The sequence below is a fragment of the Rhipicephalus sanguineus genome, unplaced genomic scaffold, assembly GCF_013339695.2.
Source record: "Rhipicephalus sanguineus isolate Rsan-2018 unplaced genomic scaffold, BIME_Rsan_1.4 Seq216, whole genome shotgun sequence".
Taxonomy (NCBI): domain Eukaryota; kingdom Metazoa; phylum Arthropoda; class Arachnida; order Ixodida; family Ixodidae; genus Rhipicephalus; species Rhipicephalus sanguineus.
Genome location: NW_023614789.1, coordinates 147,470 through 172,307, shown reverse-complemented (window position 1 = coordinate 172,307; position 24,838 = coordinate 147,470). Strand labels below are relative to the sequence as shown.

The following is a 24,838-nucleotide window of genomic DNA, read 5'->3' as shown; positions in this document are numbered from 1 at the left end:
TTCGCGCGTGCTCGTGTCAGTTTCGTGCACACTAATAATTTCGCAAATGCTTGTGTTGTGACCGATTCGCTAAAAGTCCCTGACGACACACATACGTAAAGACGTTACAGTATAGCGACAATCGAGATCTGAACAATCACATCCGACGTTAAATATTCATCAGCGTACTTAAAAGGCTAATTAGGCTGCAGCGACTTTGCGCTTGCAATCAATACACAAAGCTCGTGTCGAGGCGTGAAAAGCGCCCATCGTAGTCCCAAACATACATGTAATTATCCAGCCGCAAACGGGTGCGACGCGGCTTTAATTTTTGTAAATGCCTCCCCACGCCCCTGCCTGCCTCTGAATGTCCGCTTCAGTGTCGATCTCTTTATTATCAGCTTGCGCACTCATATCGGACTGCGTCTCGCAGTTGATCGAAACGTTGCTCCCGGGCCGGAAGTGTGCATTCCCACCGCGCACTTGTTTCCATCAGATAGCCATCGGTCTGGAGTTTTTTAACTCGCATCAGCTGAGAAACACCGCTTCAAATTGGTGCGAGCTTAGGTTACCAATATTGAGCAATGGTCGTACCTACGCGCTTCCTATGAAGACGAAAATTCGACAAAGAAATTTTTCTCACTGTTAGTTTTCTTCAGAAAGCTTATTTTCTAGATCATAGGTAGCGCTAGTGACGTTAAGTGTCCTCACCGAGGGTCAATTTCTGTCGCCGTTAAAACGTAACATTCGGGAAGGGTTTACGAAGTGGCACGATTGCAGGGCTTTAGTATCGGTCCCCAGCCCACTTCCCCTCGCATACTCCGACGCACCCTGGGCTCGCTCGCCCTCTCTCCCGTTCATCGCAGCGAGTCCCCGGCCGGGCGGCCATCGCAGATTACAGCGGCGGCCATCGACGAGATGGGTGCGCGCGGAGGCTGCGCGCGGCTCTCCCTGGCCTTTGCCTTCCTCGGATGGCAAGGTGAGCGCCGCCTTATTTATTAATCGGCCCATTTAGGCTTCACGCACCCGAAAGCACTGAACTCGGGCAACCGGCCAGCTTCAAATTTCCGGCGATACTGGGAGGCTCGTGTTCGTCTGGCAGTTGGCCGTTCGGCTCTCCGAGCCTTCCGTGCAGAATCAGCTGGTTACGCGCGCTTTGAACCTCGTAACGAAGCATTTCACAAGGTAGCGACTATATCCAATAATAACCAAATATGTACCACCCAATAAATTGCGAAACGCATCGCCTCGCTTATTCAGTAATGCTGGGCAAAGTGAGACTGCGCAGTGAGAATCGAGTCGTCGTCTTTGATGTTTCTAAATTAAAGGCGGGAAAAACGTTCTTAGAGGTCGTCGGCATTACTTCCAGGAAGCTTTTCTCGAAGCCCAACTTATTAAAAATTGTTAAGATTTGCGACGTGAGACAAACCTCCTGTAGAGCTAGAGACTACGTGATATTTTCCCGGTCTTGGTTTCGATAATGGCTCAATCCCATACGCATCGAGCATTCTCTCAAAACAAGATGTCCCAGCTCTCTTTGAGAGGGCTTATAATGGGAAAACTGTTCCGAAATGCTTTGTATTTATGCACACGGTTTCGATGTGCAGTGTAAAAGTTAGCTTGTTGCAGTAAATCTTGCGTTTAATTTGCAAGTTCCCGAGGTGTCTGTCACTTGCCGCGGTATCATAATGCTATGGTAGTAGCGGTTCTTAAGTTTCAGCGTCATAAATCATTTACGCGGGCGGAAAGCAAATTTGCAATGAATGGCCGTATTTGCGAACTTCAGGTGCCGAGTATATTAAGGACCGGGCACTCGTCATGTCGATGCTCCACTGTTCAGAATGACATCGTATACTGCAGTCCTGATCAGAAATTGCGTTTATTGACCCTAAGCACCCGTTATTAAAGAGGCGGAGTTACAAGGACTTTCACTTGTGCTGTTCACTGCGTTTAACGGTGGCATACGTTTTTTTTTTTTTTTTTCACGTAGCTGTAATCTTGAATTTGTTTTAACAATTATTTATACGATCGCTGTGTGACAATGTCCCGACGTAAGTTAATATTTAAAGTAACAAGGACATTCACGTGATGTATTCCTTGTCTAACTTGGTTACAAAGCTCAGGCAGATGAAACATAAGCACAGGTTGCACTATCAGTGGTCTTGTTTCCATTACCTTCAGGTTGTTTTTTGTGCGAACATTCCTAAACTCATTAGAGTCACTTCCGTGGGTGGTCTGATCTCTCTTCCAGTCATTAGATAAGTTTGATGACATCTTTTCATATGATGCTAAATTTGCCAGTGTCTAAATGGTCCTTTAGTATACCAACTTTCAGATTACAAAATAATAACTGTTTCCTCCTGTAAGAAAATGTAAATGCGGGTATTTTATCGCCATCTCTTAAATTGTGTCTTTTACTTGCCCATCTGACTTAATGACTATCTTTCACGTACGAAAATCATACATGCGGCAGATGGGTCGCTGCATTATCATCAGGAACAGGGAGCACATAATACTTTAGTCAAGGAAAAATCCTCTAGCACTCAACCAAGGCTGAGACTCTGAGCATATTTTCAATGAAACCAGAATTCCGACGCGCTGCAGTTCTAAATAAGCACGACAGATCATAAAAGCTTATTTAATGATACGAAATCACTCGGAAATTATGTGATCGAGCCAACTGTTGTACTGGGACACTTCTCCTTCGAAATTATTCAGAAACCTCAAATTAATCCGTTCTTCGGCAACAAACCTTTGTTAACTCATGGATAACGAACGGTGAATGTGGTGTATATGTATCATGCAAGTTTTTTTTTTATATAGAGCTTTCAGAGACCAGATTGTGGTAAATTGCGTAATTGTAGTACTTTGTCGCGATTACTTTTAGGCGAGAAAGCAAACACGCAATCGATCAATTAATTAACATTTACTAAATATCTACATCGTTAACCCTCGGTAAAAGTGTTATTTTACGAAATATAGCACGTAAATTCAAAAGGTGCACCCGCTTTTAACGAAGTTTTTGTGTTAAACTACTTTCGAGATGTTAATTCCCAAAGTTGGCGACGAAATACAAGGGCATTCCAGTTAATTTTCTGCTCAATGCACGAAACTACGTCTTGAAAAAGAAGTGAGTGGAACAGTGAATTTTTACCGAAAGTTTGATGATGCAGATCTCGAAAACTGAGCCCCGCAGAGATTTTGCATCAAGTGAATATGCTTCGAAAACTAACCGGTGACAGTTGGTCAGTTGCATTACGTACCGTAAAATAAGTAAACTTAAAAATAATCATTTAGATTTCATTAATTCGCCGATTGTGTGTGTGGACTTCCTGCGCGAGGTATACCCGCCTCTTTGAGTAACCGAGTTCAAAAACTAAAATTACGCTGTCGGAGGCAACTTTCAACAATCCTGCACTTCCTTTAATACTTCTTTTTGGGCGAGCTGGTTCATGGTAGAGCAAGGCAGTAAGAGGGGGAACACACACCCACAAGAGATGTGTGTCCGTGTCGTCTTTCTTTTGGCTGTGTGTTCGCGCCGTTACTCCCTTGCTGTACTTTCTAAAAAGATATTCGGTATCTGACCGTTTTCGCTTGAATAGTGCAAAAAAATGAAAGATGCATATGTCATAACTAGCGTTGATGTTTGAAAATGTTTTAATTATTTTCTCACATAAGGCCGGCTGGGCTTCACTTATTTTCAACATTTCTCACCGATTACAAAAGGTTAATACTACCTCAGTTGAAATCGGGTATAAACCATGAAACAATACGTATAAAACTTGTTAGCGGGGCTGAAACTTCCGGGTTTTGCTCGAAAACTCCGAGTATGAATGGCATCCTTGCAATAGACGACTGATCGTGGTGTGATGTTTAACGGCAGCGCTAGGCACATGGGCGGGCGGCCAGCAGTACTTCCGCGTGCGTCCCCGCGACACCCAGGCAGTCGAGGGACAGACGACCGAGCTACAGTGTCACGTGGGCAACCTGGCCGGACCCGTTCAGTGGAGCAAGGACGGCTTCCTCCTAGGTGAGTGCCCCAACCGCAGACATCCCTTTCAAGTGGTATAAAACGACAGTTGTAATTAAGTGACACGATGAAAAGGCTTAAATTGATCAATTGTCCTCTCCGAATTCTAGCGCCGTTAATTTCACCATCATAAAGACAGGAGAAAATCAAGATCAAAGTTGCATTTTTAAATTTTGCGCCGAAATCTACACGCGTCACTCGCGGATTTTATTGTGTGTTATTTTTTTCGTATTTCGGCGACATTGGCTCAATGAAATTTCCTAAAACTTCGTGTGTTAAGTCTATGGCCCCCGCTGAGGGCAATGTACTTCATTTTTACCGATTAGCAACTACGTATCACCTAGCAGACGCCGTCAAAATCTATGACGTCACGGCGTTTGGTGCGCAAATTTCAAGGTGGCGTCACCACCCGCATTTCCTTTCCGTGCGTTTTCTTCCTTACCAAGCACCTTATCGCGGTCAGAGTCATGTTTTTGGTATTGTGAAATTGTCATTTACAAATATGCTATGTAGGTAGGTAAACAACTTTATTGATTCGTGAAAGAATCATGTGAGGGGGATGGGGGGGAGCGGAAGCAGGACGACGATGGGCCCTCGGGCCTAAAGTGTCCCTTTAAAGTGACGCCGTTTGTTGCAACGAGCGCGCAAAATCGAATGACGGCTCCCTCATCACGTCTTCACAATAAGTGGAATGTCGAATGTGCTCGGAATAGTTCAGCATTTTATTATATATTTCAGTATATCATTGGAAAGCCACACCTGACATATCATAGGATCGCCCAATAGGAGCGAGCGAACAATTTAGGTGCCGGGAAAAAAGAAGCAATTTATGCCCTTCTTTGCACTCGTGATTTCAAGTTTTCTATTCACGATGCAGTGACAGCGACCGCCCTGACAAAGACAAGTCTTCTTAGTTTAGCTCCAGCGAATTACCCTGTTCAGCAATTTTTCATCGTGACAAACAAACTTGTCTGTGCAGCACTTTATGAAAAAAAATAATGACTACGCAGATGGCGTCATATAAATAACTAGCTAACCTTAGCTAACTATTGAAGAACAAATGGCTAACCCATAATTAGACAATAAGAGATCCAGGAATATTGACCTGAATTTAATGTCCCCACTTTGCATACGATGAGAAATAAATCGATCATATTCACCATCGTCGGTACATTTTTAGACATTCAGTGCTGGATAAATGACTTTCTCTCTCAGGTTGTCCAACAACAGCTGCCTTTCAGCAATGGCGCATGGTCTTAAGCATTTCTCAGTGTTTTTTATGCTTTCGTTTTCCTCGGTGTAACAATGTCAACAATAACTTCAGGCCGTATCTTGCACTCACGCAATAAATGATAGACATCAGCTTTAACTAAAATGTACGCTACGCGAATCTGCTCGTCGGTTCAGTGGTGTTAATCGCGCCGCTCGAGCGTATGAAGGTTTGAAGAATCTCAAGAAACAGTTTCATTGGAAAGCTCTGTAGCACTTTCCACTGTACGCTCTTGAATCGACGATAAATCGATCCGTTAATGGGCGACGACACACATGGAACTTTATAGACAAGCTATATCGGTCGCCTTGCTCACTTGCGGATATTCTCCTCGTGTTCTAGGTTTTGACCCGTCCATACCAGGATTCCCGAGGTACACAATGATCGTAGACAATCAACGGGGTGTCTATAACCTGCGCATCACCAACGTCCAGATGGAAGACGAGGCGGAATACCAGTGCCAAGTAAGAAGAAGAAAAAAAAAACGCCTGATGTCCCCCTTTATTTCTTCTTTGCTCTGCATGGTGGTGAATCTCGGCCGGCAGACCGAAGCGAGTGGAAATAATTATCTTTTTTTTTACTGCAATTATTGATTTGTAGAACTACAAACACATTACAAATGCAGAAACATTCGACCCGTCGAGCTGCTAAGCCGGAGTGTCGAACTGCTGAATAAACAAGGGCGCAAATTCTGACCATAGAACCGCACGAACATCGGCAGAGTCTGTTTAGTGAAACACGACGGCAGATGGCTTCGCAGCATCAAGAGGCTGCTTCGTCCACTTCAAATGGCATATTTGAATTTCACTGATATTTTATCTCAGTAAACTTTGAATATCTAACTCTTGCTTTCCTAAAGCCTTTTTATTCTTTAAATGCTTAAGTTTTGTTGCCTTTTTAAAACACCACAACAATGTTTCTAGTTTATTGTTATGGTTGTTAACTATTCGTTTTTTGTTGCACTTGTGGCCCATTTTGGCGCGATAAAGCATGAAAAGCAGTCTCTTCTATACAATAAACAACAAAAAGTGATTGAACACAATACTTCTCTACATAAAAACAAATATTCTCTAAGGTAGCCCCGAAAGACTATGACATAATATGTGTTAAGTACCATGCCCTTACAAAAATAGATTTAGACAGTTATAGACTGCCTGAAAATGGGTTTAGACAATCGATAGACTGTCTAAATCTATTTTTGTAATAGCAGTACTGATGTTACATACGCTTTTGTCAGATATTTCGAGCTATTGATTCAAAGGATCACTCTTCATATTCTTGAAATACCAGTGATAGATTTGCGACTTCATTAGTACTGAGTAGGCGCTAGGTAAACGATAGCATTCTTCTACATTAAGGTGCTTCCTCTTACGCTTGCAGGTGGGACCAGCCCACAAGAATCATGCCATTTGGACTGCTGCTCGCATCACAGTGCTCGGTACGTCAATAGAGTATCTAGAGAAAGACATGAGAACTCGGAGAACGCTTGAGCTTGGCCTTCAAGAGTAAAAAAATTCACCCCACCTCCCCGAAGGGAATCGTGAGGAAATGCGAATGCGCGCCGCCGCTTGCGTGCCGCGATTGAGAGCGCGGGCGGCAGCGGGATCGGCCCGGCGCCGCTGCCGCTTGGTCTCGGCCTCGCGCCGCTTCACCTGAGGATCGGCGGCTGGGCCCTGACGTTTCGCAGCCGCTTCGCTAGCACGCAATTCGGCGTTCTCAGCTCGTCGTTGACGTTGCTTGGCAGCATGTCGACACGTATTTCGTGGTCTTCGGCTCGGTGTTGGCGTTTCACAGCAGCTTCCCGCACGGAGTTCGGCGTCGGCAGCTCGCTTCGGGCGCTTGCGTTCGGCATCACGCGCTCTTGGCTTCGCAGCCTTGTCTTCCACGTCAGCCATCTCGCGTCAGCGAAAGCCGGCGAACGGGTCGAGAGAGAGTAGAGCGCACGCTCCGCTCCATTTATATCGCTTGCGAGCGAGCGAACGGGAGTGTGGGGTGCCCGCCGAGAGGAGAAGCGCCCAAGCACGTGCCTACCCTCGCCCACACTCTCCCACACACGCGGGAGCTCCGCCGAGCTTCTGCGATGCGAGCGCCCTCACGCGCCCGAGCGCGCTCCTCCTCTCCGCTGATCCGCCAGCACCAGCTGCTCCGGTTGCTAGGGGCGAGGAGGAGCGCGCGCGCTCGCAGCTGTTGCTATGGGAGAGGGGGGAGCGGAAAGATCGCGGACGCCGCACGGCGCCTGACATAGCTCGACTAAGAAATGTATTCGCATTTAAAAGCGATGGCGTAATCAGGCCCCATTCGCATCGTCCTCTCAATCGCTTCGCTTCTCGATGTACACCTAATTCATGCCACAAGGCAACCCGCGCAGCCGCACACTTTGTTGATGCTGTTGCTAATAATGATGATTGATTATGCCTGTGCGCTTTGTATTTGGTGGGCCTTTGAAGCTCTATGCACAATGCACGTTTTTTGACGCCTCGTGCGATTCTACGCTGCTGCCTCGTAAAATTACATGCATTAAGGAGACTCCGCGAACTACATGACATTCGTATAGGGTTTTTATTCTGAAGCAGTTTCAAGCAGTGGCGTGGCTCTGTGGCAGAACGCCTGCTTGTCACACGAAGTTCTGGGTTCGATTCCCATTCAACCCAAGATTTTTATTATTTATTTATTTGCATCTATTTGGAATTTTCGCTCGCGGACAACGTTGATTTTTCGCTCTCAACCAAAGACGCCAACGCCGACGTCGACGCCGGAATTTCTGCGAAACGAGCTCTTTAACGCTCTCGCGTTAATAGCCTATCTGTTGCAAAGCACTGTTCCGAAAGTGCATAAGTCCTGTGCTTACAAAAAGAGTGCGCCTATATGGGAAAGTAGAAGCGGTGTTAGTTAACAAAGTTACACGCCCTGACGAACTACTAGTCTGAGACATATCTAATTAGCGCAAAAAGTACGAAAGACAAGGCAAGGAAACAGACAGGACGCAGCGCTAGCAGGACTTTAGCGCAAACGGATACACCGACGGCATTATTCGAAGGTTGTGGGTTCAGATCCTACCGACGGAAAGGGCGATTTTTCGTCCACTTTAGTTCATTTTGATTCACGTCATTATTCTATACGACAGTTAGACACGATTAATGACGCCTATGGTTTCCCTGGCCTAATTGTCTGTTGCATTCATTTATTTGTGCCTAACAAAAGAATGAGCCTGTCGAAAAGTTCCCTTCTTTCGTTCACAGGGTCCCTTAAGCATTCGCCTAAGACGACTCGAAGGCGAAAGCCATCCGGTCTGGCTCTTTTACCGTGTAATCCATGTCGACGTCTAACATCCACTAATTAACCTAGAACACACTTATTTTTCTTTGATTATCATCATATATGTGCGCAGTTATGGTAGGGCTTTCGCCCCCCTGGAGGTCGCGTGAACGTTTTTTCCTTCACCTCTCTCTCGCCGTTCGAGGCCATATAAGGTTTTCGCCTCAATAAATGCATAAGTAATTCGTTTAAAAGTGCTTGTTTTGGCTTGACATGTGTGAATAGCGTGCGTTTCTGCTTCACCAATCTTCCAGTGCCGACCAAAGAGATCGAGCTTCGCCACCGGGGAAATGGCAGCGTAGTGGAAGTCAGAGAAGCCGAAAGCCTCGTCATCGCCTGCTGGGTACGCAACACCAAGCCCGCAGCCAACATCAGATGGCTACGGAACTCCCTGCCACTCGCACAAGGTTCGCCGCCAACGCTCATTCCCACCAACCACTCTAAAAAGGGATCGTAGGAGTCTCAAACTCACCTCAGCTATCGGGCCGCTGTCACGAAATTTAGTCTACCGCAAGGGCCGGGACAGTGAAGAAGATTGGAGCGGGGAGCTTGAACAAAAATATCAGCTAACGTTGCCATTTGAAAGAAGGCCTTTTCCATATCTCATATGTCTGAAGGAGATTGCATGACGGCATTCGTGAAACATATCGGTACTGATCGCCAGGGTGACTTAAATCTGGACGCCGATTCTGAAATATAGAGATTCTGTTCCATAGTAATGTTTCAAAACATGGTGACCGCAGGGTGGGCTACGCAAAAATGCTTGAGACCAGTCACGTCCGTGTAACTCGTGAACCTACTTGAAAAATCACGGTTTCACCGCATGGGCGAAGCAATGAATGTGATAGCAACAAATTGTATTGTTATACGAAGTAAGGCTGGCAGCTAACTCTTCTGGATGGTCTCACGTGACTCTATACTAAACGCTGGTGTAAGAGAATACGGCCGCTCCAGGGAGAGAAGCGGTTTTCGCACAGTCTCTCCGCGTGGAGCACAGAACGTAGAAGGGCGAGCCGTCTGCAGATGCCTGCCGAGATCGGACCAGCGATCGGACCGCGCTCTTATAGTCGAAGTTCGCAGTTGCTGCTCGAACGACACTCCCCCCCCCCCCCCCCCCCCCATTCGCGTTCCTTCATGCTCCTTCAAGACCGGCGAGGCATGAGCAGCAAGTGATGGCAGGCCTCGCATGCGGGATGTTGTTATTGCATGCGCCCTCCGTGCGACGGAGATGGGTCGGCTCGTTTCATCTCTGCTTTAGCCATGTTCGTCGCCCCGGCTCCCGCGCTTTTACCCGCGGGTAGAACTAGAACATACAATGCAAGGGGATGTTATCGATTTGGACTTTATATGGAACATGACGGCGACGGCGATGGCAGAAACACGTCGAGAGTGTCCATATAATTGCTATCGCAATAATTATGAATAACAATATGTGGAACGAAGACAGTTATGTGCGGGAGGGCCTCTAGCGAAAGGTTCGGGGGCCGCATGCGGGGGGGGGGTTCGGGGGCCGCATCAGACCCCTGGTATGACCATATAAGCTCCAAACCTTCGAAGACACAATATACAATAAATCATGGTGGTAATTTGGGCGAGTTGGCTACTTAAGCGTGTGTTCTGTGCACCATCTTTTGTCCCTGTCGGTCAACGCTAATATAAAATTTTAGTTTATGTACACTACGGCGTACTCGTATAGCGGAAATGCGTCAATGCATGTTGTGAAAAGACCAGCGCACTATCACGACGTAGACAAAGAACCACAGCGCTTTATTTTTTGTCTACATCGTGATTGTGCGCTTGTCTCTTCCCAAGGTTGCATCAGCAAGCCTAAGTATTCAATAAGCTGAAGTCAATGCATGGCTCTCACTTTACTGGAACTCTAGTTGGAGTGCTGCAGAAAGTTATGTCAATGCGCTACATCATGATGATGACCATCGTCATCATTATTCGTTTTCAGGCAAGGATTACTCGTCATCTGCGAATAGGAATCCGACGTCTTAATGGGGCCCTCTTAGCACTTTTCAAATCCACGTTTTTTTTTATTTTCGCTTTGCATAGACTTATAGTTGTACCTACCTTTAGCATAAGTCAAAGCATCGATATGCAAATATTTTATACTTTAATAGCGTAAAGAACTGGCGGTCGTGCACGGTCGCCGTTCGCTTCTCCGCGATTGTCCGATCCCTTTGTCAACGCGATGGCTGCCGTGAAACGAAAGAACATGCTGTTCTCTTAGAAGCTGACAATAATCAACACATGCAAGCGTGGGGAAAAGAAGTCTGACGTCGCCGCTGCATACCGCATCCCAAGAAGCACGTTCAGTACACTGAAGCACAAGGCCTACATTAGGGCCAAGGCGGACTATAGGCTTCCGGAGCCCGACGAATGCACGCAGCTGCGCATGAAGATGATGACGGGCTGTTTACATCGATACCGTATTTTCTTGCGTATAACTCGCTTATAATCCTCACACCTACTGAAAACTGCGGGGAAAAAAAGTAAAAAAAAAACCTGCGTACTTTTGTGAAGCCGCCTTCCTTTCGTTATCGCGAAGCAGTGCCGTGAAGACAATTTGAGCACCGAAATTCGCACCGAAAACTTGGTAACTTATTTAAAAGTCTTATATCGAATTACACGATATATCGAACTAATTCACGTGCTCTTTTCGACATATGCGGGTTTGAATGCATAGCTTCAGACTTCTTCAGTGCGTAGCGGCGCGCGCCAGAAGCATTTCTGACAGAAACTTCATCGCCAGGCGCGCGTCTCTTATTGTGTAAGAACGAAGTTGCCAATAATCACTTCGCTGCCGTGTAATCTTGTTTAAGAGTTCGGTTTCATTTCCTGTATTTTTTATGATAACGCAATTGGATAGGTTCTTTGAACTACAACTGGCTACTACAAAGCAGCCAGCTCCCAGAGGGCGCTGGCTGCTTTCACGCCCTCTGGGAACAGAAAATGCGCTCACGCCATGCTCGCTCCTTGCCTTTTCAGAAAAAGTGCTGACGAGAAAGAATGCCTCCGGGGAGAAGCTATTTTCCGTTTACAGTTCTGTCACGCTCTACCCAAAGCTGGACGACAATCGAGCAGTGTACAGCTGCGAAGCAACGCATCCTGCACTTGAGAGCCCACTGCAGGCGTCAGTCACTGTCAGCGTGCTATGTAAGTTTTGCTTCTCTCTTCACAATATCTTACAGGCCCATTGAAGGACATTGAGTGAAGGGGATAACAAAAAGAGTTAGCATTCAATAAAAAACAGCAAAGCAAAGGTTACAATTAGTAGAGTGGAACATCATTATACGATATTATCAAGGAACTTAACCAGGCTATCGCGATTCCCGGTTAGACACAGATGCAATGTATTCCAGATTACAGCTACAGCGTGCCATGACTCGAGTCAGTAATGAGATGAGGTAAATGCCTGCGTTTGACCACGTATGCGCATGGAGCTGAGTGGGTTGTGATGACGTGTATGGCTCTTTCTTGCTGGTAAATAAACAAGAACCCAATGACCTGGTCCCTCCTCTGCCGCAGATCCTCCAGGTGCTCCCGAGATCGAGGGCTACCACGAGGGCGACATCGTGCAGGTCGGACACGCTCACGCTGGCGTGCATCTCGCGCGGCGGCAATCCACCGGCCTCGCTCGCCTGGAGCCGCGACGGCCGGCCGCTGAGGGCGCGCTACAAGCGGCCTCGCGCGAAGCCACCAGCGCCTACACGTTCACCGTGACGGCAGCCGACAACAACGCCGTGTACCGATGCGAGGCCAGCAACTTGGTCACACTGCAGCCATCGCAGGCGTCGGTCACGCTTAGCGTGCTCTGTGAGTATGCTCTCTCCAACATGATCAGCAGACATTTCGACGCGCCTTGGCGTGTCTGGTACCTTTTGGTTAAAGATGACGAATGCTATTGACGCGCATACTGCAGTTTTCTTTTATTTCACGGGGACCGGCTTCTTGACTTTATTTAACGCACTTTATTGCTCGGTGCAGGAGGTCGCTTCAACTTGCATGCTGCTTCGCGAATGACGCCGACTGCTATAGAAACATTGCGTGCCTACGCGTATGCTTGAATACCTTTCAGACTGTACACGAGCACCAGTGATAACAGACTGTATTGTGACGCATGTATAAAGGCTGGCGCATTTCGCCGCCGATCGGCCTTTCCGATTACCGACTACCGGCGATTGTGCTCGACGCTATCGTTACACTGAGCGTGTCACCTCTTTTCTTTCTCGGCACAAGTTCGGCCAATAGACTGTTTCACTCTCACCTGTAGTTCTGCTTGATTCACCGTCACAACCACGTGACACTATAATAGCGCATTGCGGAATACCGGGAGATACTGGTAGCGCGATCTTGGGACGAGATATTGTAACCCGCCCTTAGTTCGCAGTGGCACAATCGTGAAAATATCATTTGTGCTTTCTCGTTCCAAACGAAGAGCTCCGTGCTCAAAAAAATGTTTGAAGGACGGCATGTTTGGCCAAAGCTTCCCATTATGTAGCTAGAAGCACTGGTACGTTCAAATATGTTCCGCAATATTCCAGGCGTATATGCTTCCCCACGAATGAGTTAGCCACGTATGCAACGACTCTCTATTAAGAAGTCCGTGGGCCGGGTTATTCGCGATGCATAGACTTTTAGGCAATCATTTAGAACTTGTAAACGTGTCGGCTGCTGACAATATGACCTTTTTATTCTTGCTTCGCTAATTTTTAAATGTCTGCCCTACTCAGTGCGGGGGCCCAGATTAAGTACACGGGTGTCTTTGCATTTGGCCCCCATCGAAATGCGGCCAACGTGGCCGGGAATGGAACCTGTGCACACCTTACCTGCTAAGTTACGACGGCGGGTAATGGACAAGAAGGTGCAGAAAAGTCGGGCATTTCTTTTTCCCATGTTTCTGTTGCGCTCTTATGACGACCATAGCTCATGACTACTTGTAAACGTGTTTATAAGGCATGGTAGGGCTATAGACGTGTGCTGCCGTTGGTCGACATCCTCTCTCTTTGTGCTCACGCCCTGACGCAACCCGCAGTCCCCCCGCTCGAGTCTTCATGACGGCACCCAAGGAGGCCAAAGCCGGCGACTTGGTGACCGTGTCGTGCACTACGGCGCCCAGCAACCCGGCGGCCGAAGTTTCCTGGCGGCTGGACGGTCGCGCCGTGCAGCCTGCTTCCGACCAATCGACGGTGCAGAACAAGAACGGCTGGATCACCTCTTCCAACCTGACCATCACGTTGACAAGGCAGGTATGCCCGCAGCCCTGTCTAGCCGTGCTAGGGGCTTGCTTGCTCAGCTCTCTCATTTTTTTTTAGCGGCACGAAGCTGCTGCCATTTATTTCGCTCGAGGCGATCGCATATTTTCGGGTGAACTCTAATGAAAGGTGGATGAAAATATTCATTCGAACAATTCAAAATTGCATTCCTTTCGTGGATCCATTTCACCAATACATTTAAACAAACGTCTGCAAACACTCGTAAACTCCGGCATCAAAATTTGTCGCTTTTGTGCCAGGCAGTCTTCCTTATACGGTACGAAAACGGTCATTAAATCTCAAGTGTACCAGGTGGTTTTTCGACCGACTCTACGTTTGCAAAAATATGGCTTTTACCCGTATCACAGCTTCCTTTTTCCTCTGCAGCCTTCCAAGGAAAGATACGGCCTATACGTCAATGTGTAGTATGCTTTATTTTTGAGTTACACAGAAAGCTTTACAAAAGTGATTTTTGTTTTAACTCAGAAAAAAATTTCCGAACAAAACAGCCAAATGTTGCAGGAAGTTTCTCTTCACTGCACGGCACGTCGGCCCAGGATTCTAGCGGGCACCTTTCCCCTGCAGTTCTTTAAGCGGTAGTAGTCATCGCCGACCGCTCAATCAATTTTAGTCGACACTTCATGATACGTAGCCATCTTGTGTACAAATTTATTTGTTCGTTACAAGTGTTGTGATTTGTTTGCCTACCCAGCGTTTTGTCATTTTGTTGTTCACATGTAACCATACGCTCTTGCAACAGCCCTGCATTACCCGCCGCGGTTGTCTAGTGGTTATGGCGCTTGACAGCTGACCCAAAGGTCGCGGGAATCCCGGCCGCAGCTGCCGCATTTCGATGGAGGCGAAATGCTAGAGGCCCGTGTGCTTAGATTTCTGCACGTTAAAGAACCCCGGGTGGTCGAAATTTCCGGAGCCCGCCACTACAGCGTCTCTCATAATCACATCGTGGTCTTCGGACGTAAACATCACAATTGTTAAACAGCGCAGCATGTGACACAGTACGTATAAGTAAATAACGCCCTCATGCAAGTGCTTGCCACAGATTTAAGTAATACCGCTGTATGCAAATGTCATGCACCGCCACAGTAGAAACAAAATTGATTAAAAACACGATGCTCCAGATGTGGCAGGTGTAGTAGTATGGAACGAGAGGAACCAATCCTTATTTTATTATCTGGCTCTTTTTCTCGCAGGATCCCGACGTCAAGTCTTTCACGTGTATAGCGGAAACAACAAGCTGCAGGCAACAGTCGTCCAAACGGTGACAGTCAAAGTCATATGTAAGCCATGGTTTTCCCGCAGCGATCACTTCCCTCCAGAGCTGGCGTATCTTTGTCACGCAGCACTTTAAAGTCGTGTCGAAAGCAATGACATTTGCAGTCTTGTCGCCGTGAGACGAATTACAGAACTGTGGTTTGTGGGTGCTTTTGCCATAAACCGATAGCCTTCGCTAATCTGAATGCAATTAATGCATTCTGAATGTAATGCGCTAGATCAACTAGTCCAACGTGTTTCTTGAGCGCCTACACCAGGTTTGCGTTAGCAGGGATTAAGAACAATGCATGTCCTTACCGCAGATCGCGTGATAATTGAAACGCCGTCACGTCTCCAGCACCGATTGTAACGTTAAAATCATGGCATGAGTTTAACCACTCGTTCTGGTGCGTGTAACGTAGCATGTTTAAACCTCAGATGTGTTGAAGTGTTTTGTCTCTGCCCTGGTGCGCAGATCCCCCCCGCGCGCCTGTGATAATCGGCTACGACGAAGGCACCCCTATCGTGGCCAACTCGATACAGCGCATCAAGTGCGTCTCATCGGGGGAAACCCGCTGCCATCGGTCAAGTGGTACAAGGGCACCAAGGAGGTAACGTCTATACGCACAGTCGGCCAGAAGTCATGCCGCATTACGCCTGTGCGCACTCTTTCTTGATTCTGCAAAAGATGTGACTGTTGCACCATGAGTGCTTCGCTTCAGGTCCAAAAAAATTTTACAGCGCGAGAAAAACACGCACGGACGAAGAGAGGCGACACGGGCTACCTTCGTGCGTTCGTGTTTTTTCCGCGCTGTAAACTTTCCTTGACGATGCATTACCAACTCGCCCAAACGCTCACGTTAATCGTTCATTTCTGGACAGTGACTTACGTGTCCGCCCCACAAAGAGTCTGATGTGCATCAGCTTTGTATTGTTTCGTTTTATTTCGTGAACACGTAACGTTATGTCGGCTGCTAGATTCATAGCCTTTTACTGCAGGATATTACGTAATAAAAGTGTGCATGATAGTTAGGGGATATTTAGTACCTAATTTAAGTATTAAGCTACTGACCGATGCCGTGAACTTGATAGCAGTTTCGTATCAAGTATCACGCATATTGGTCTGTGGGAATCAAGTTATTCTTATGAACCACAATTAGTGTTTAAACTGGAAAACACTGTAGGCTAATAATTGTAAACTGCATTGCGAAAATCCTCCCTTAATGCGACATTTTTTTTTCTTCAGTACTCATCGCTGTCTACGGTCACAGGAAGCGGAGTGTCGAGTGTGTTGGAAATCATGGCTCAGCCGGACGACAATCAGGCGACGTTTCATTGCAAAGCCTCCAATTCGGCCACAACGGAACCTCTTACTACGTCAGTCAAGACGACGGTTCTCTGTAAGTGAGACTTTGTTCGACTGCATTCATTTTCGGCTACCGCCAGACTGTACAAAACAGAAAAAGACAATTCCGGACTAAATAATGTTCCAGCTAACGTCGCAGAAGCAGGAACAACACACAATAACTGCGTGGAACACAAAGACGCGATAAATCTCCGTTAATTAATTAAATGAAACTTCTGGAAGCCCGACTGCGTACACATTGCGAACATTATCATGTTTGTTGTCTTATCAGATAACGGCTATCTGTAAGACCTTAGGTTCATGATAAAAGCGAGCACGTTACAAAAGCTGTCCTCCCTTACCGCGTTATTTCTAGATATCGGTATTTGCGGCTTAAACTAACGCGGTAGCTGAGTGGCTGAGCTACTGCGCTGCTGAGTACGAGGTCGTGGGTATGATTCCGGCCGCGCCCGCTGCATAAAAATGGAGACGGAATGCAGAAACGCTTGGATAACTTGCATAGAATGCACGTTAGAAGAACACAATGTACTTAATATAAATCGGAGCACTCTACTACGGCGTAACCCTCTTCGCAGCTTCTGGACGTTAAACACCGCATAAAAACTGATGCTCTTCTGATCTTTTTGATCTTCATAAAAAAAGAAAGGTTAGCTCAGACTTGATTCTCTAGTTTTTAGCGTGTTCTCTTGCAATTATAGTTGGCAGTGGCTCATTATAGTTGTACATGTGAGATAATGAGATATCAAAACTGATACGTCATTTTTGTGTCGCAGTTCCTCCTAAAGTTGTTTCCATAACGGTGGTTCCACAAACTCCCAAAGAAGGCGATACGGTGAGTGACGCGCATTTTAATTTTTATATAAATATTTACCGTATCTGACTACAGAGTACATGATGCTCCTTGTTCAGAATCTCTTGAAGATAATTTGCTTTTCACTACGCAAGAAAACAAAAAGCTCGGTTAATTAGCCAATTCTTTTTTACTGCGTGCGATGTACTTGCGCAAGAAATATTCTTTCATTAAGATGGGAACTGCACTTAGGCACCGCAGATGCGAAAATTCGATAAACGTCGACGGCAAAAACATTCTTTAGCTGCTGATTGAACTTCTTGAGTCATTACCTATATGGTTAGGTAGCGCACTTTCGACGGGGACAAAAGAAACAGAGAGGACACGACGCTCGCTTCTTGAGTGGCGTTTTTTGTTCATATCGTGTTTTAGGGTTAGGCAGGCAGCGAGAAAGAGAATGGTCATGCGCTTAAGAGCTAGCGCACGCGTGTGTTACTTCCTTAAATAGGTTGTTGTTGTGACCTGGTGGAAGCTTACGCTGTAAAACTACGTTTAACTTGGGGCAAAGATAATACAAGCGACGTCCACAAACAGCGTTCATGCAATGTAATTTGAATACTTAGGACTGCGTATTTTTTCAAAATCTATTGCTATACTTGCATTACATACTGTGTACATCACGTCTCTTCTTTGTTCTTGTTAAAAGCTTAGTACGTGCACATTGTTAGGAGAGTGCATCTCTCATTCCATGTATTAGGTCAACATCGAGGTGGCTACCTGAGGTCGGCTGTTAGCGATAGAAGTATGACATAAATACGTACAGAGAATGCATGCAAGTTTGCATAAAATGAGTGTGCGTTTTTCCTCTTATTCTTCGCCTCTGTTTCTTTGAATGCCGTGCTTTGTACGTAGTACGTACAAACTCTGGCAAACCTCCATTTTCTGCAATTGCCAAGTGGCTTGTAAAGCTGGCTTTTTTACAAAAACACACCTTGCAAGGAGAAGCCCACTTCTGTGTTTCTGTTCAGATAGCTTGAGACATCTGACTATATGGACAACATAATTTTGTTTCTGTCTAGCCTATAACTTTACTGACTACTGTACCAGTCATCTATGAGCAAACAGCAACAACTAGAATGAGACCTGAATCATCGAATTTTTCAACGCCATCATTTTTTCAGTACCAGCATGTCTATTCCTTGGCTCTTAAGCCGATTTGAAATCAGTTTGTCGAATTTAAAAGAAAGAGTCAAATTTTTGTATTTCATGATTACAAGAATTTTACATTGCCCCTAAAACTTCTTGTAAAACGCTACCACCTAGCAATATGATTAAAATACTGAACGCCTAATCAGGCCGTTCAGCGCTGTACATCCTCAATTAAGTATTGCATTATGTAAGCTGCGCCTCTTAGCGCGTATAAAGTTGTCATCTTACTTTTGCACAATAACCTATATATATATATATATATATATATATATATATAGATTAATATATATATATATATATATATATATATATATATATATATATATATATATATATATCCGTGACGTGTTCAAATATATATGGTGGTGGTGGTGATGTCGCCACAGGCGGGGTTCGCCTGGCAGACCTGGCCGGCAATCGCTCCTTCTCTTTCATGTAGAATGTCGTTTTGTTAAGCGTAGGTATTCTCTAAAGCCACGCGCAAGACTATTTCATTCTCGCTTGAGACGTTTTATGAATTACCTTGCAAAATTTTAACCTTAGTCTTTCTCGGTAGTTACAGAGCTCTAAAGCTGGTGTTTAAACTTTGATATATTGAAATGTTTGCCAGTATGTGACGCTAATGAGGACATCTATAATCGTTCTAGAAGATTCTGCGTATTCTCGTTCTTCTTTTTCTTCAGATGCAAGAAGTTTCGTTCAAATAAGCTTGTAGGTTGCGTAATGAGAGCACTCCTTAGTTGTGCGTTCGAGGTCGAAATGGACGCCGAGCCCCGCCACGGTGGTCTAGTGGTTATGGTGCTTGACTGCTGACCCGAAGGTCGCGGGATCGAATCCCGGGCGCGGCGGCTGCATTTTCGATGGAGACGAAAATGTTTGGGGCCCGTGTACCTAGATATAGGTGCACGTTAAAGAACCCCAAGTAGACGAAACTTCCGAAGCCGTCCCCTACGGCGTCCCTCATAATCATATCGTGGTTTTAGGGCGTTAAACCCCAGTTATTATTATTAAATGGACGTCAAATGACAGTGGAATCTAAGTATTTCGCTAAAGCTCTTGCTTTATCCTTTAGCTGATCCTAATCGAGGCGTCTCCTACTTGAATACCTCCCAACAGTGTCGACAGTGCTTACAGTGCATCATCGTTCTTGCTTCTGTGGCCGGTGAAATTCCTCTCTGTTCCTTTCACAGACCGAAAGCCGGGCTAAAATCTGCGTATCGTAGAAGTGAAACTTTATTACTGAATTACGCCAACTGAAGCGCGTATTACGAAGGCTGAATATCAAATGATTGGAGGCCTCTTATTCTCGAAGTATATCTTTAATGACCATCAATAGTCGAGCGAGAGAAGCGCTCTTTCTTCTGCTCTTTACCATTCTACAAAACGAACATTCGTGCGCTGTACTGACATCGACAGAACTGTCTGGAAGTAACGTCTCAGCAAAAGGACCCGTCTTCGTTAAGGAAGCATTTGCAGGGGGTGTTAATCTAGGCATCGACAGGAAGGCGTTGCGCTGCCGCTTCTTCCAGACGCATCTTATCAACACAAAAAGAACAACATAGGAAGACGTACACATACCTGTCTAACCCCTACCAGGGCTACTTTCCGCTCTCGTGAACCAACAAACCACTCCCAAAGGTATCTTTTTGTATGCCTGACAAAAACAAAAATTCATCTTAATGACTAAGCAGAGCTTGTCAATCATTGCTAGTAACTTTTAGCGATGCCGGAAAACGAAAGAAGATTGGTTGAAACGGTTGGAGCACGAGCAATATAGAAATGAGGAAGGGAAAAAAAATAGAAGCTTGGTTGTATAAAGATGTGTTCATCTACAATTAAGTAGTGCAAATGAGAATTGAAAGCAAGTCGTACGAATACGCTTCTCGTCAAAAGTTTGGAAGAGAAAGGAAAAGGATTGGCGTGAGAGGTGTCGCTGTAAAGGTACTGACACCAACTTTCGAAGATGAGTTTACTCCGTCATACAAGACCCGCAGGTCGTGGGATCGAATCCCGGCCGCGGCGGCCGCATTTTCCACGGAGGTGAGAGGCCCGTGTATTTAAAGAACGCCAGATGGTCAAAATTTCCAGAGCCCTCCACTACGGCATCTCTCATAATCAAACGTGGTTTTGTGACGTTAAACCCCAACAATTATTAGTATCCGTCCCGCAAGTCTCCTGTATACAGACACGGCTCTGAGCAAGTGTGAAGCTCAGTAATGCTTATAAGATTTTATTTTGATATTAGTCCAGTTTCGCCTGCGCACACTGACATCTACACAAGCGTGACGTCAGGCTACGGTGTCAATTCTGTGACTTCACGCGCCAGTATGGCTAGTTGTGATGACGTCAGGCATCGAAATATGCAAAATGGCCGCTTGTGCGTCACCGACGGAGCCACGCAGCGGAGGCCGTTGAAGCATCATGACATCTTGCGCGAGCACGTGGCGAGAAGCTCATACTGCGTCGTGACGTCAGGGTACAGTAGGAACCGAAACTAGCTATTAAGAACATGTTGTGCTTCATTTTTCAGGGTGCACTCACGCTTACCAGCACATTTTCTGGGTTCTTTAAGACTTGCTCTTTCATTTGACGCAAAAAAAGATACTGAAAATTTTCGTGTCAGTACTCATAATGATGTTTTCTACGACCCCATATATCGGTGCTGTTCTCTGAAGCGACCTTATGAAAGCGGCATCAATGAAAAAAAAGGTACGTGATCCCTTCGTTCACCGGTAGGTGGTGTTGACGTGCGAGTCCGGCAGTTCGAACCCGGAGAGCAGCATCCGCTGGGGCGCGACGGTCGCAGCCTGTCTGGCCAGCACCAGAGCCCGCGTGGCGGCCCAGCACGGTGGCAAGGCGACGCGCAGCCGACTGCGGCTCAACGGACGGCGGCCGACGACGGGGCCACGTTCACCTGCCTTGCCTCCAACCAGGTGCAGCCGGCGGCCACCAGGAGCGTGGCGCTCAGAGTGCGACGTAAGGGACCCAACCTGCCGCAGTAAACGAGCCAATAAAGACCTCGTCACCGAACGAGGCCCGCTCACTTGCTTCGCTGTCAGTAACGCCGAACGCGCATGCGCGCACGGGCTCCTTTCTTAGTTAGACGAGTTATTGGGATTTCAATTATATGGACACTTTCGGGTGGGTTTTTGCCGTTGGCGTCGGGGTCGCCGTGCCGTTCCGTATATGTATAGTATGTATACGTAGTTCGCAGTCACTTGGAGCAGCAGTTACACGAGCTTTGCTCATAAGGGCGCGCGCGCTATCTCGACAGACATCACTAGACGGTTCGTATACGTGCTGTGCTCTCATATCTTACTTCACCTTGAGAAAACACGCAGCCCGAAAAGCGCTTCGCTCCCTGGAGCGGCCGCATTCGCTTAAACCAGCGTTTTTTCACCGCTACGCGAGTTCGGATCCAAAGAATTAGCTGCTAGCTTTCCTTCGTGTAACATCCCAATTCGTTGCTGTCACATTCATTTTTTCGCCCTTGCGGGCGAAACTGATTTTTTTGTAGGCATGCTATACAGTAGTCAACGCATTACTTATTTGATCATGTGACAGATGGCATTACGAGTACGCAATGGCGAAAATTCGAGATCGAAGGGCGGCGGTAAAATGCTGCAAACTTAAGTGTCGAAAGCTTACACGAATCAATTATATGAGAAATATTCTAATAGGATTGTATTTCCTAACCTATTTTAAGATTTGTCTTTTCTCACGTTCATGTGTCACCTTGAAATTACTATGAACGCTTTCTTTTTTGAGAAGAGCAAAAGTCGGCACACCTCGGGTGTCTTGTCCTCTTAAGCACGTTCAGCTAAGACAAGTTGTGCAGGCCTGACTTCTCGTTAACAACGGCTTAGGTTGAGCTTCAGTGTCACCGGTCACGGTCGTAAAAATATCGGGGCTTGCAAGGGGGTGTAAGAAATAATAGGCGCCAAGAGAGAAGGCGATAATGATATTATAACTAACTCGGGGCTTTTGGTTTGCGTTTACTGTTGCCTAGCGAGAATGCCAGTATGAATTTTTGCGCTGTGACTTATATTAGAAACGAAAGTTTAGTACACTACAGGCCAGAGGGAAAAAAAAAAGACTTGGCGAAAAGTTATGGTCATAGGCGTCTCCTGCAGGTCAATACATTAACGATATTAAGAAATAGGGGTCTCAACTTGTAGGGGTGCTATCGGTAAGGCGTATGCAAGTACGCAAAAGAACACAAGAGAGCGCAGACAGACGAGAGAAGTATGGAATTCGATACGCAAAACTGTTTGGAGACGCACATATAAAACTGTCCACACGTTGTGCATACGCTTTGTGTTTCATCTTTGTGAAGTCATTTGAAGCATCCTAGGACGGCCCTTTAAAAAGACAACCCAACCACACATATGTTTTCTGAAACAAAAAAGGTTAAGATATTTGCCTTCCATGAGACCAGTTTAACTAAATGACGTCTGCTACGAAGGTCGTCGCTATTAACAACTCAGAGCTGGGTGCCGAAGCAGTTGGCAAGTGTGGGCGCCAAAGGGCGAGAATCCGTCGCCACTTGCCTTGCACGTCTCAATCCGACCGCCTCGATGAGCAAAATTTTCGTAACTGCCCTTTCGTAATGACGTACGCAGGCGAGTTTTAACACTGACGCGCCTCTGCTTTTGGTCTTCCCAGACAAGCCACTGTTCCTGCACCCGGCCGTGGCAAAACACGAGGTGAAGGAAGGCGACAGCGTGCTGCTGAACTTGTCCGCGAAGGCTTACCCTTCGAAGATAAGCTACGCATGGACCAAGGAAGGCGTTTGTGCTGCCTCAGGAGTCGTGGCGGGAAGCGCGTAGGGTTTTCCACCGAGCCTCGGAGCTCGTCATCAACCACGCGCAGAAGGACGACAGCGGACGCTACGAATGCGAAGCCCGGAACAGCGTCGGGTCCGCAAAGGTCGCCGTTGTCGTCAAAGTGCACTGTGAGTACTCGGCGTTACGAAAGCATGAACGCCCAGTGAACGACGCCCGAGTTCTCAAAGACCTCTTAGGATGTAACTGTTCGTAAGACAAAACCTCAACCAATCTTTACTCTGGGTATATACGAGTTATAGGTGCCGAACGCAGCCATCCGATAGCAAATAGCCCTTACAAGGGAACATTTTGGGCAGTACGGTCGCAGGAGTGCAACGTGAATCACTATGACACTTTGACCAAGTCCGCTCGATAAAGAAAAAAAGTTAAACAGCTTCGCACTAATGGTGCCAATCCTGAAGGAACTGGGCAGCCTTCCTCGTTTCTGTTTAATTTTCTCTTTCTTCCTTTCTCTCTCTCGCTCTCTCAGTTTTTTCTATCTTTTTCGTGTCTCTTTTTCTTTGTATTTCTTTCTTTCTCTATACATTTCTTTTTCTGTCTTTCTCGGTCTTTATATCTTTTTTCTTTCTTCCCTTTCTTTCTGTTCTCGCTTCCTCTTTCTATCTGTTCTCTCTCGCTGTCTCTTTAGTTCTTTCCCTCTCTTTTATCTTTCTGTATCTTATGTCTTCCCTTATTTCTGTCTACTTCTCCTTTCTATTGCTATGCCTTACTCTCTCCCCTCCCTCTTTCCCTCCTCATCACCCTCACTTCCCTTAAACACTCCCTTGGTGTACTATATTATACAAGGCTATGTTATGCTCTGCTAGTTTTCCTGGATAGCCGAGTGGTTACAATGTCACCTTCGCATCGTGGGTACGCGGGTTCGAATCCCGCCTCGTTAAGAAATTCTTTTTGCCAAGACTTTCTCTCTCATTCTTCCTCTCTTTCTTTCTTTCTCTCTGTACCCGTTCTCTCACCCATCAGAGTTGTAATCGTGCGCCGGACAAATCGGCACGCTTGTTCTGTGAACGAAGCAGAAAATTAAGAAAATGATTAACAGGAAGAGGAGGACGAACGTAGCGCGTGCCGGTTCATGATGATGATATTTCTGGCGACCTATTGCAAACCAACGGCTGGCAATAAACCGCTCCGCTGTTCAAAAAAAGAAAGGAGGAAGGTGGTCTGACAATGTGTAGAGGAACATCATCATCATCATCATCGACAGTGTGCCTTTCCACAGCAGAAGCACGAAGACTGCGGTAGGAGAGTCTCTTGAGAGGCCCATCTCGGTTACTTGCCAACTTTTATTACGCAGTTTAACCGACAGAGTGGTTGTTTAATATTGTATACATAACAGTTGAAGTACAATAGCGGTTACCTTGAACGTCCTGCACTATACTGACAATAAATGCACAACAGACTGGAATACCTCATTCCAGTGGCTCTTTCTCCAACCTACTTACAGTGCGGCTGCCTGAAGGCCAAGCAAAAAAAAAAAAAAAGCTGATTCGCATCCGTGC

At 46.3% G+C, this 24,838-nt stretch overlaps 1 protein-coding gene across 1 annotated transcript in view; it reads left to right on the top strand.

Annotated features, from left to right (window-relative positions):
- The first annotated feature begins 724 nt into the window (after positions 1-724).
- Positions 725-24,838, top strand: part of LOC119376741 (nephrin-like) — a 36,561-nt gene continuing 12,447 nt past the window's right edge. Inside the window, 20 exon segments of the mRNA XM_049411474.1 lie at positions 725-958; positions 3,863-4,009; positions 5,622-5,743; positions 6,660-6,717; positions 8,849-9,001; positions 11,589-11,756; positions 12,129-12,189; positions 12,191-12,276; positions 12,279-12,420; positions 13,636-13,849; positions 15,067-15,099; positions 15,102-15,153; positions 15,603-15,686; positions 15,689-15,738; positions 16,374-16,527; positions 17,267-17,325; positions 21,229-21,283; positions 21,337-21,468; positions 23,158-23,281; positions 23,283-23,446. Of these exon segments, the coding sequence (XP_049267431.1) occupies positions 898-958; positions 3,863-4,009; positions 5,622-5,743; positions 6,660-6,717; positions 8,849-9,001; positions 11,589-11,756; positions 12,129-12,189; positions 12,191-12,276; positions 12,279-12,420; positions 13,636-13,849; positions 15,067-15,099; positions 15,102-15,153; positions 15,603-15,686; positions 15,689-15,738; positions 16,374-16,527; positions 17,267-17,325; positions 21,229-21,283; positions 21,337-21,468; positions 23,158-23,281; positions 23,283-23,446 (2,119 nt within the window). The 5' untranslated portion in view covers positions 725-897.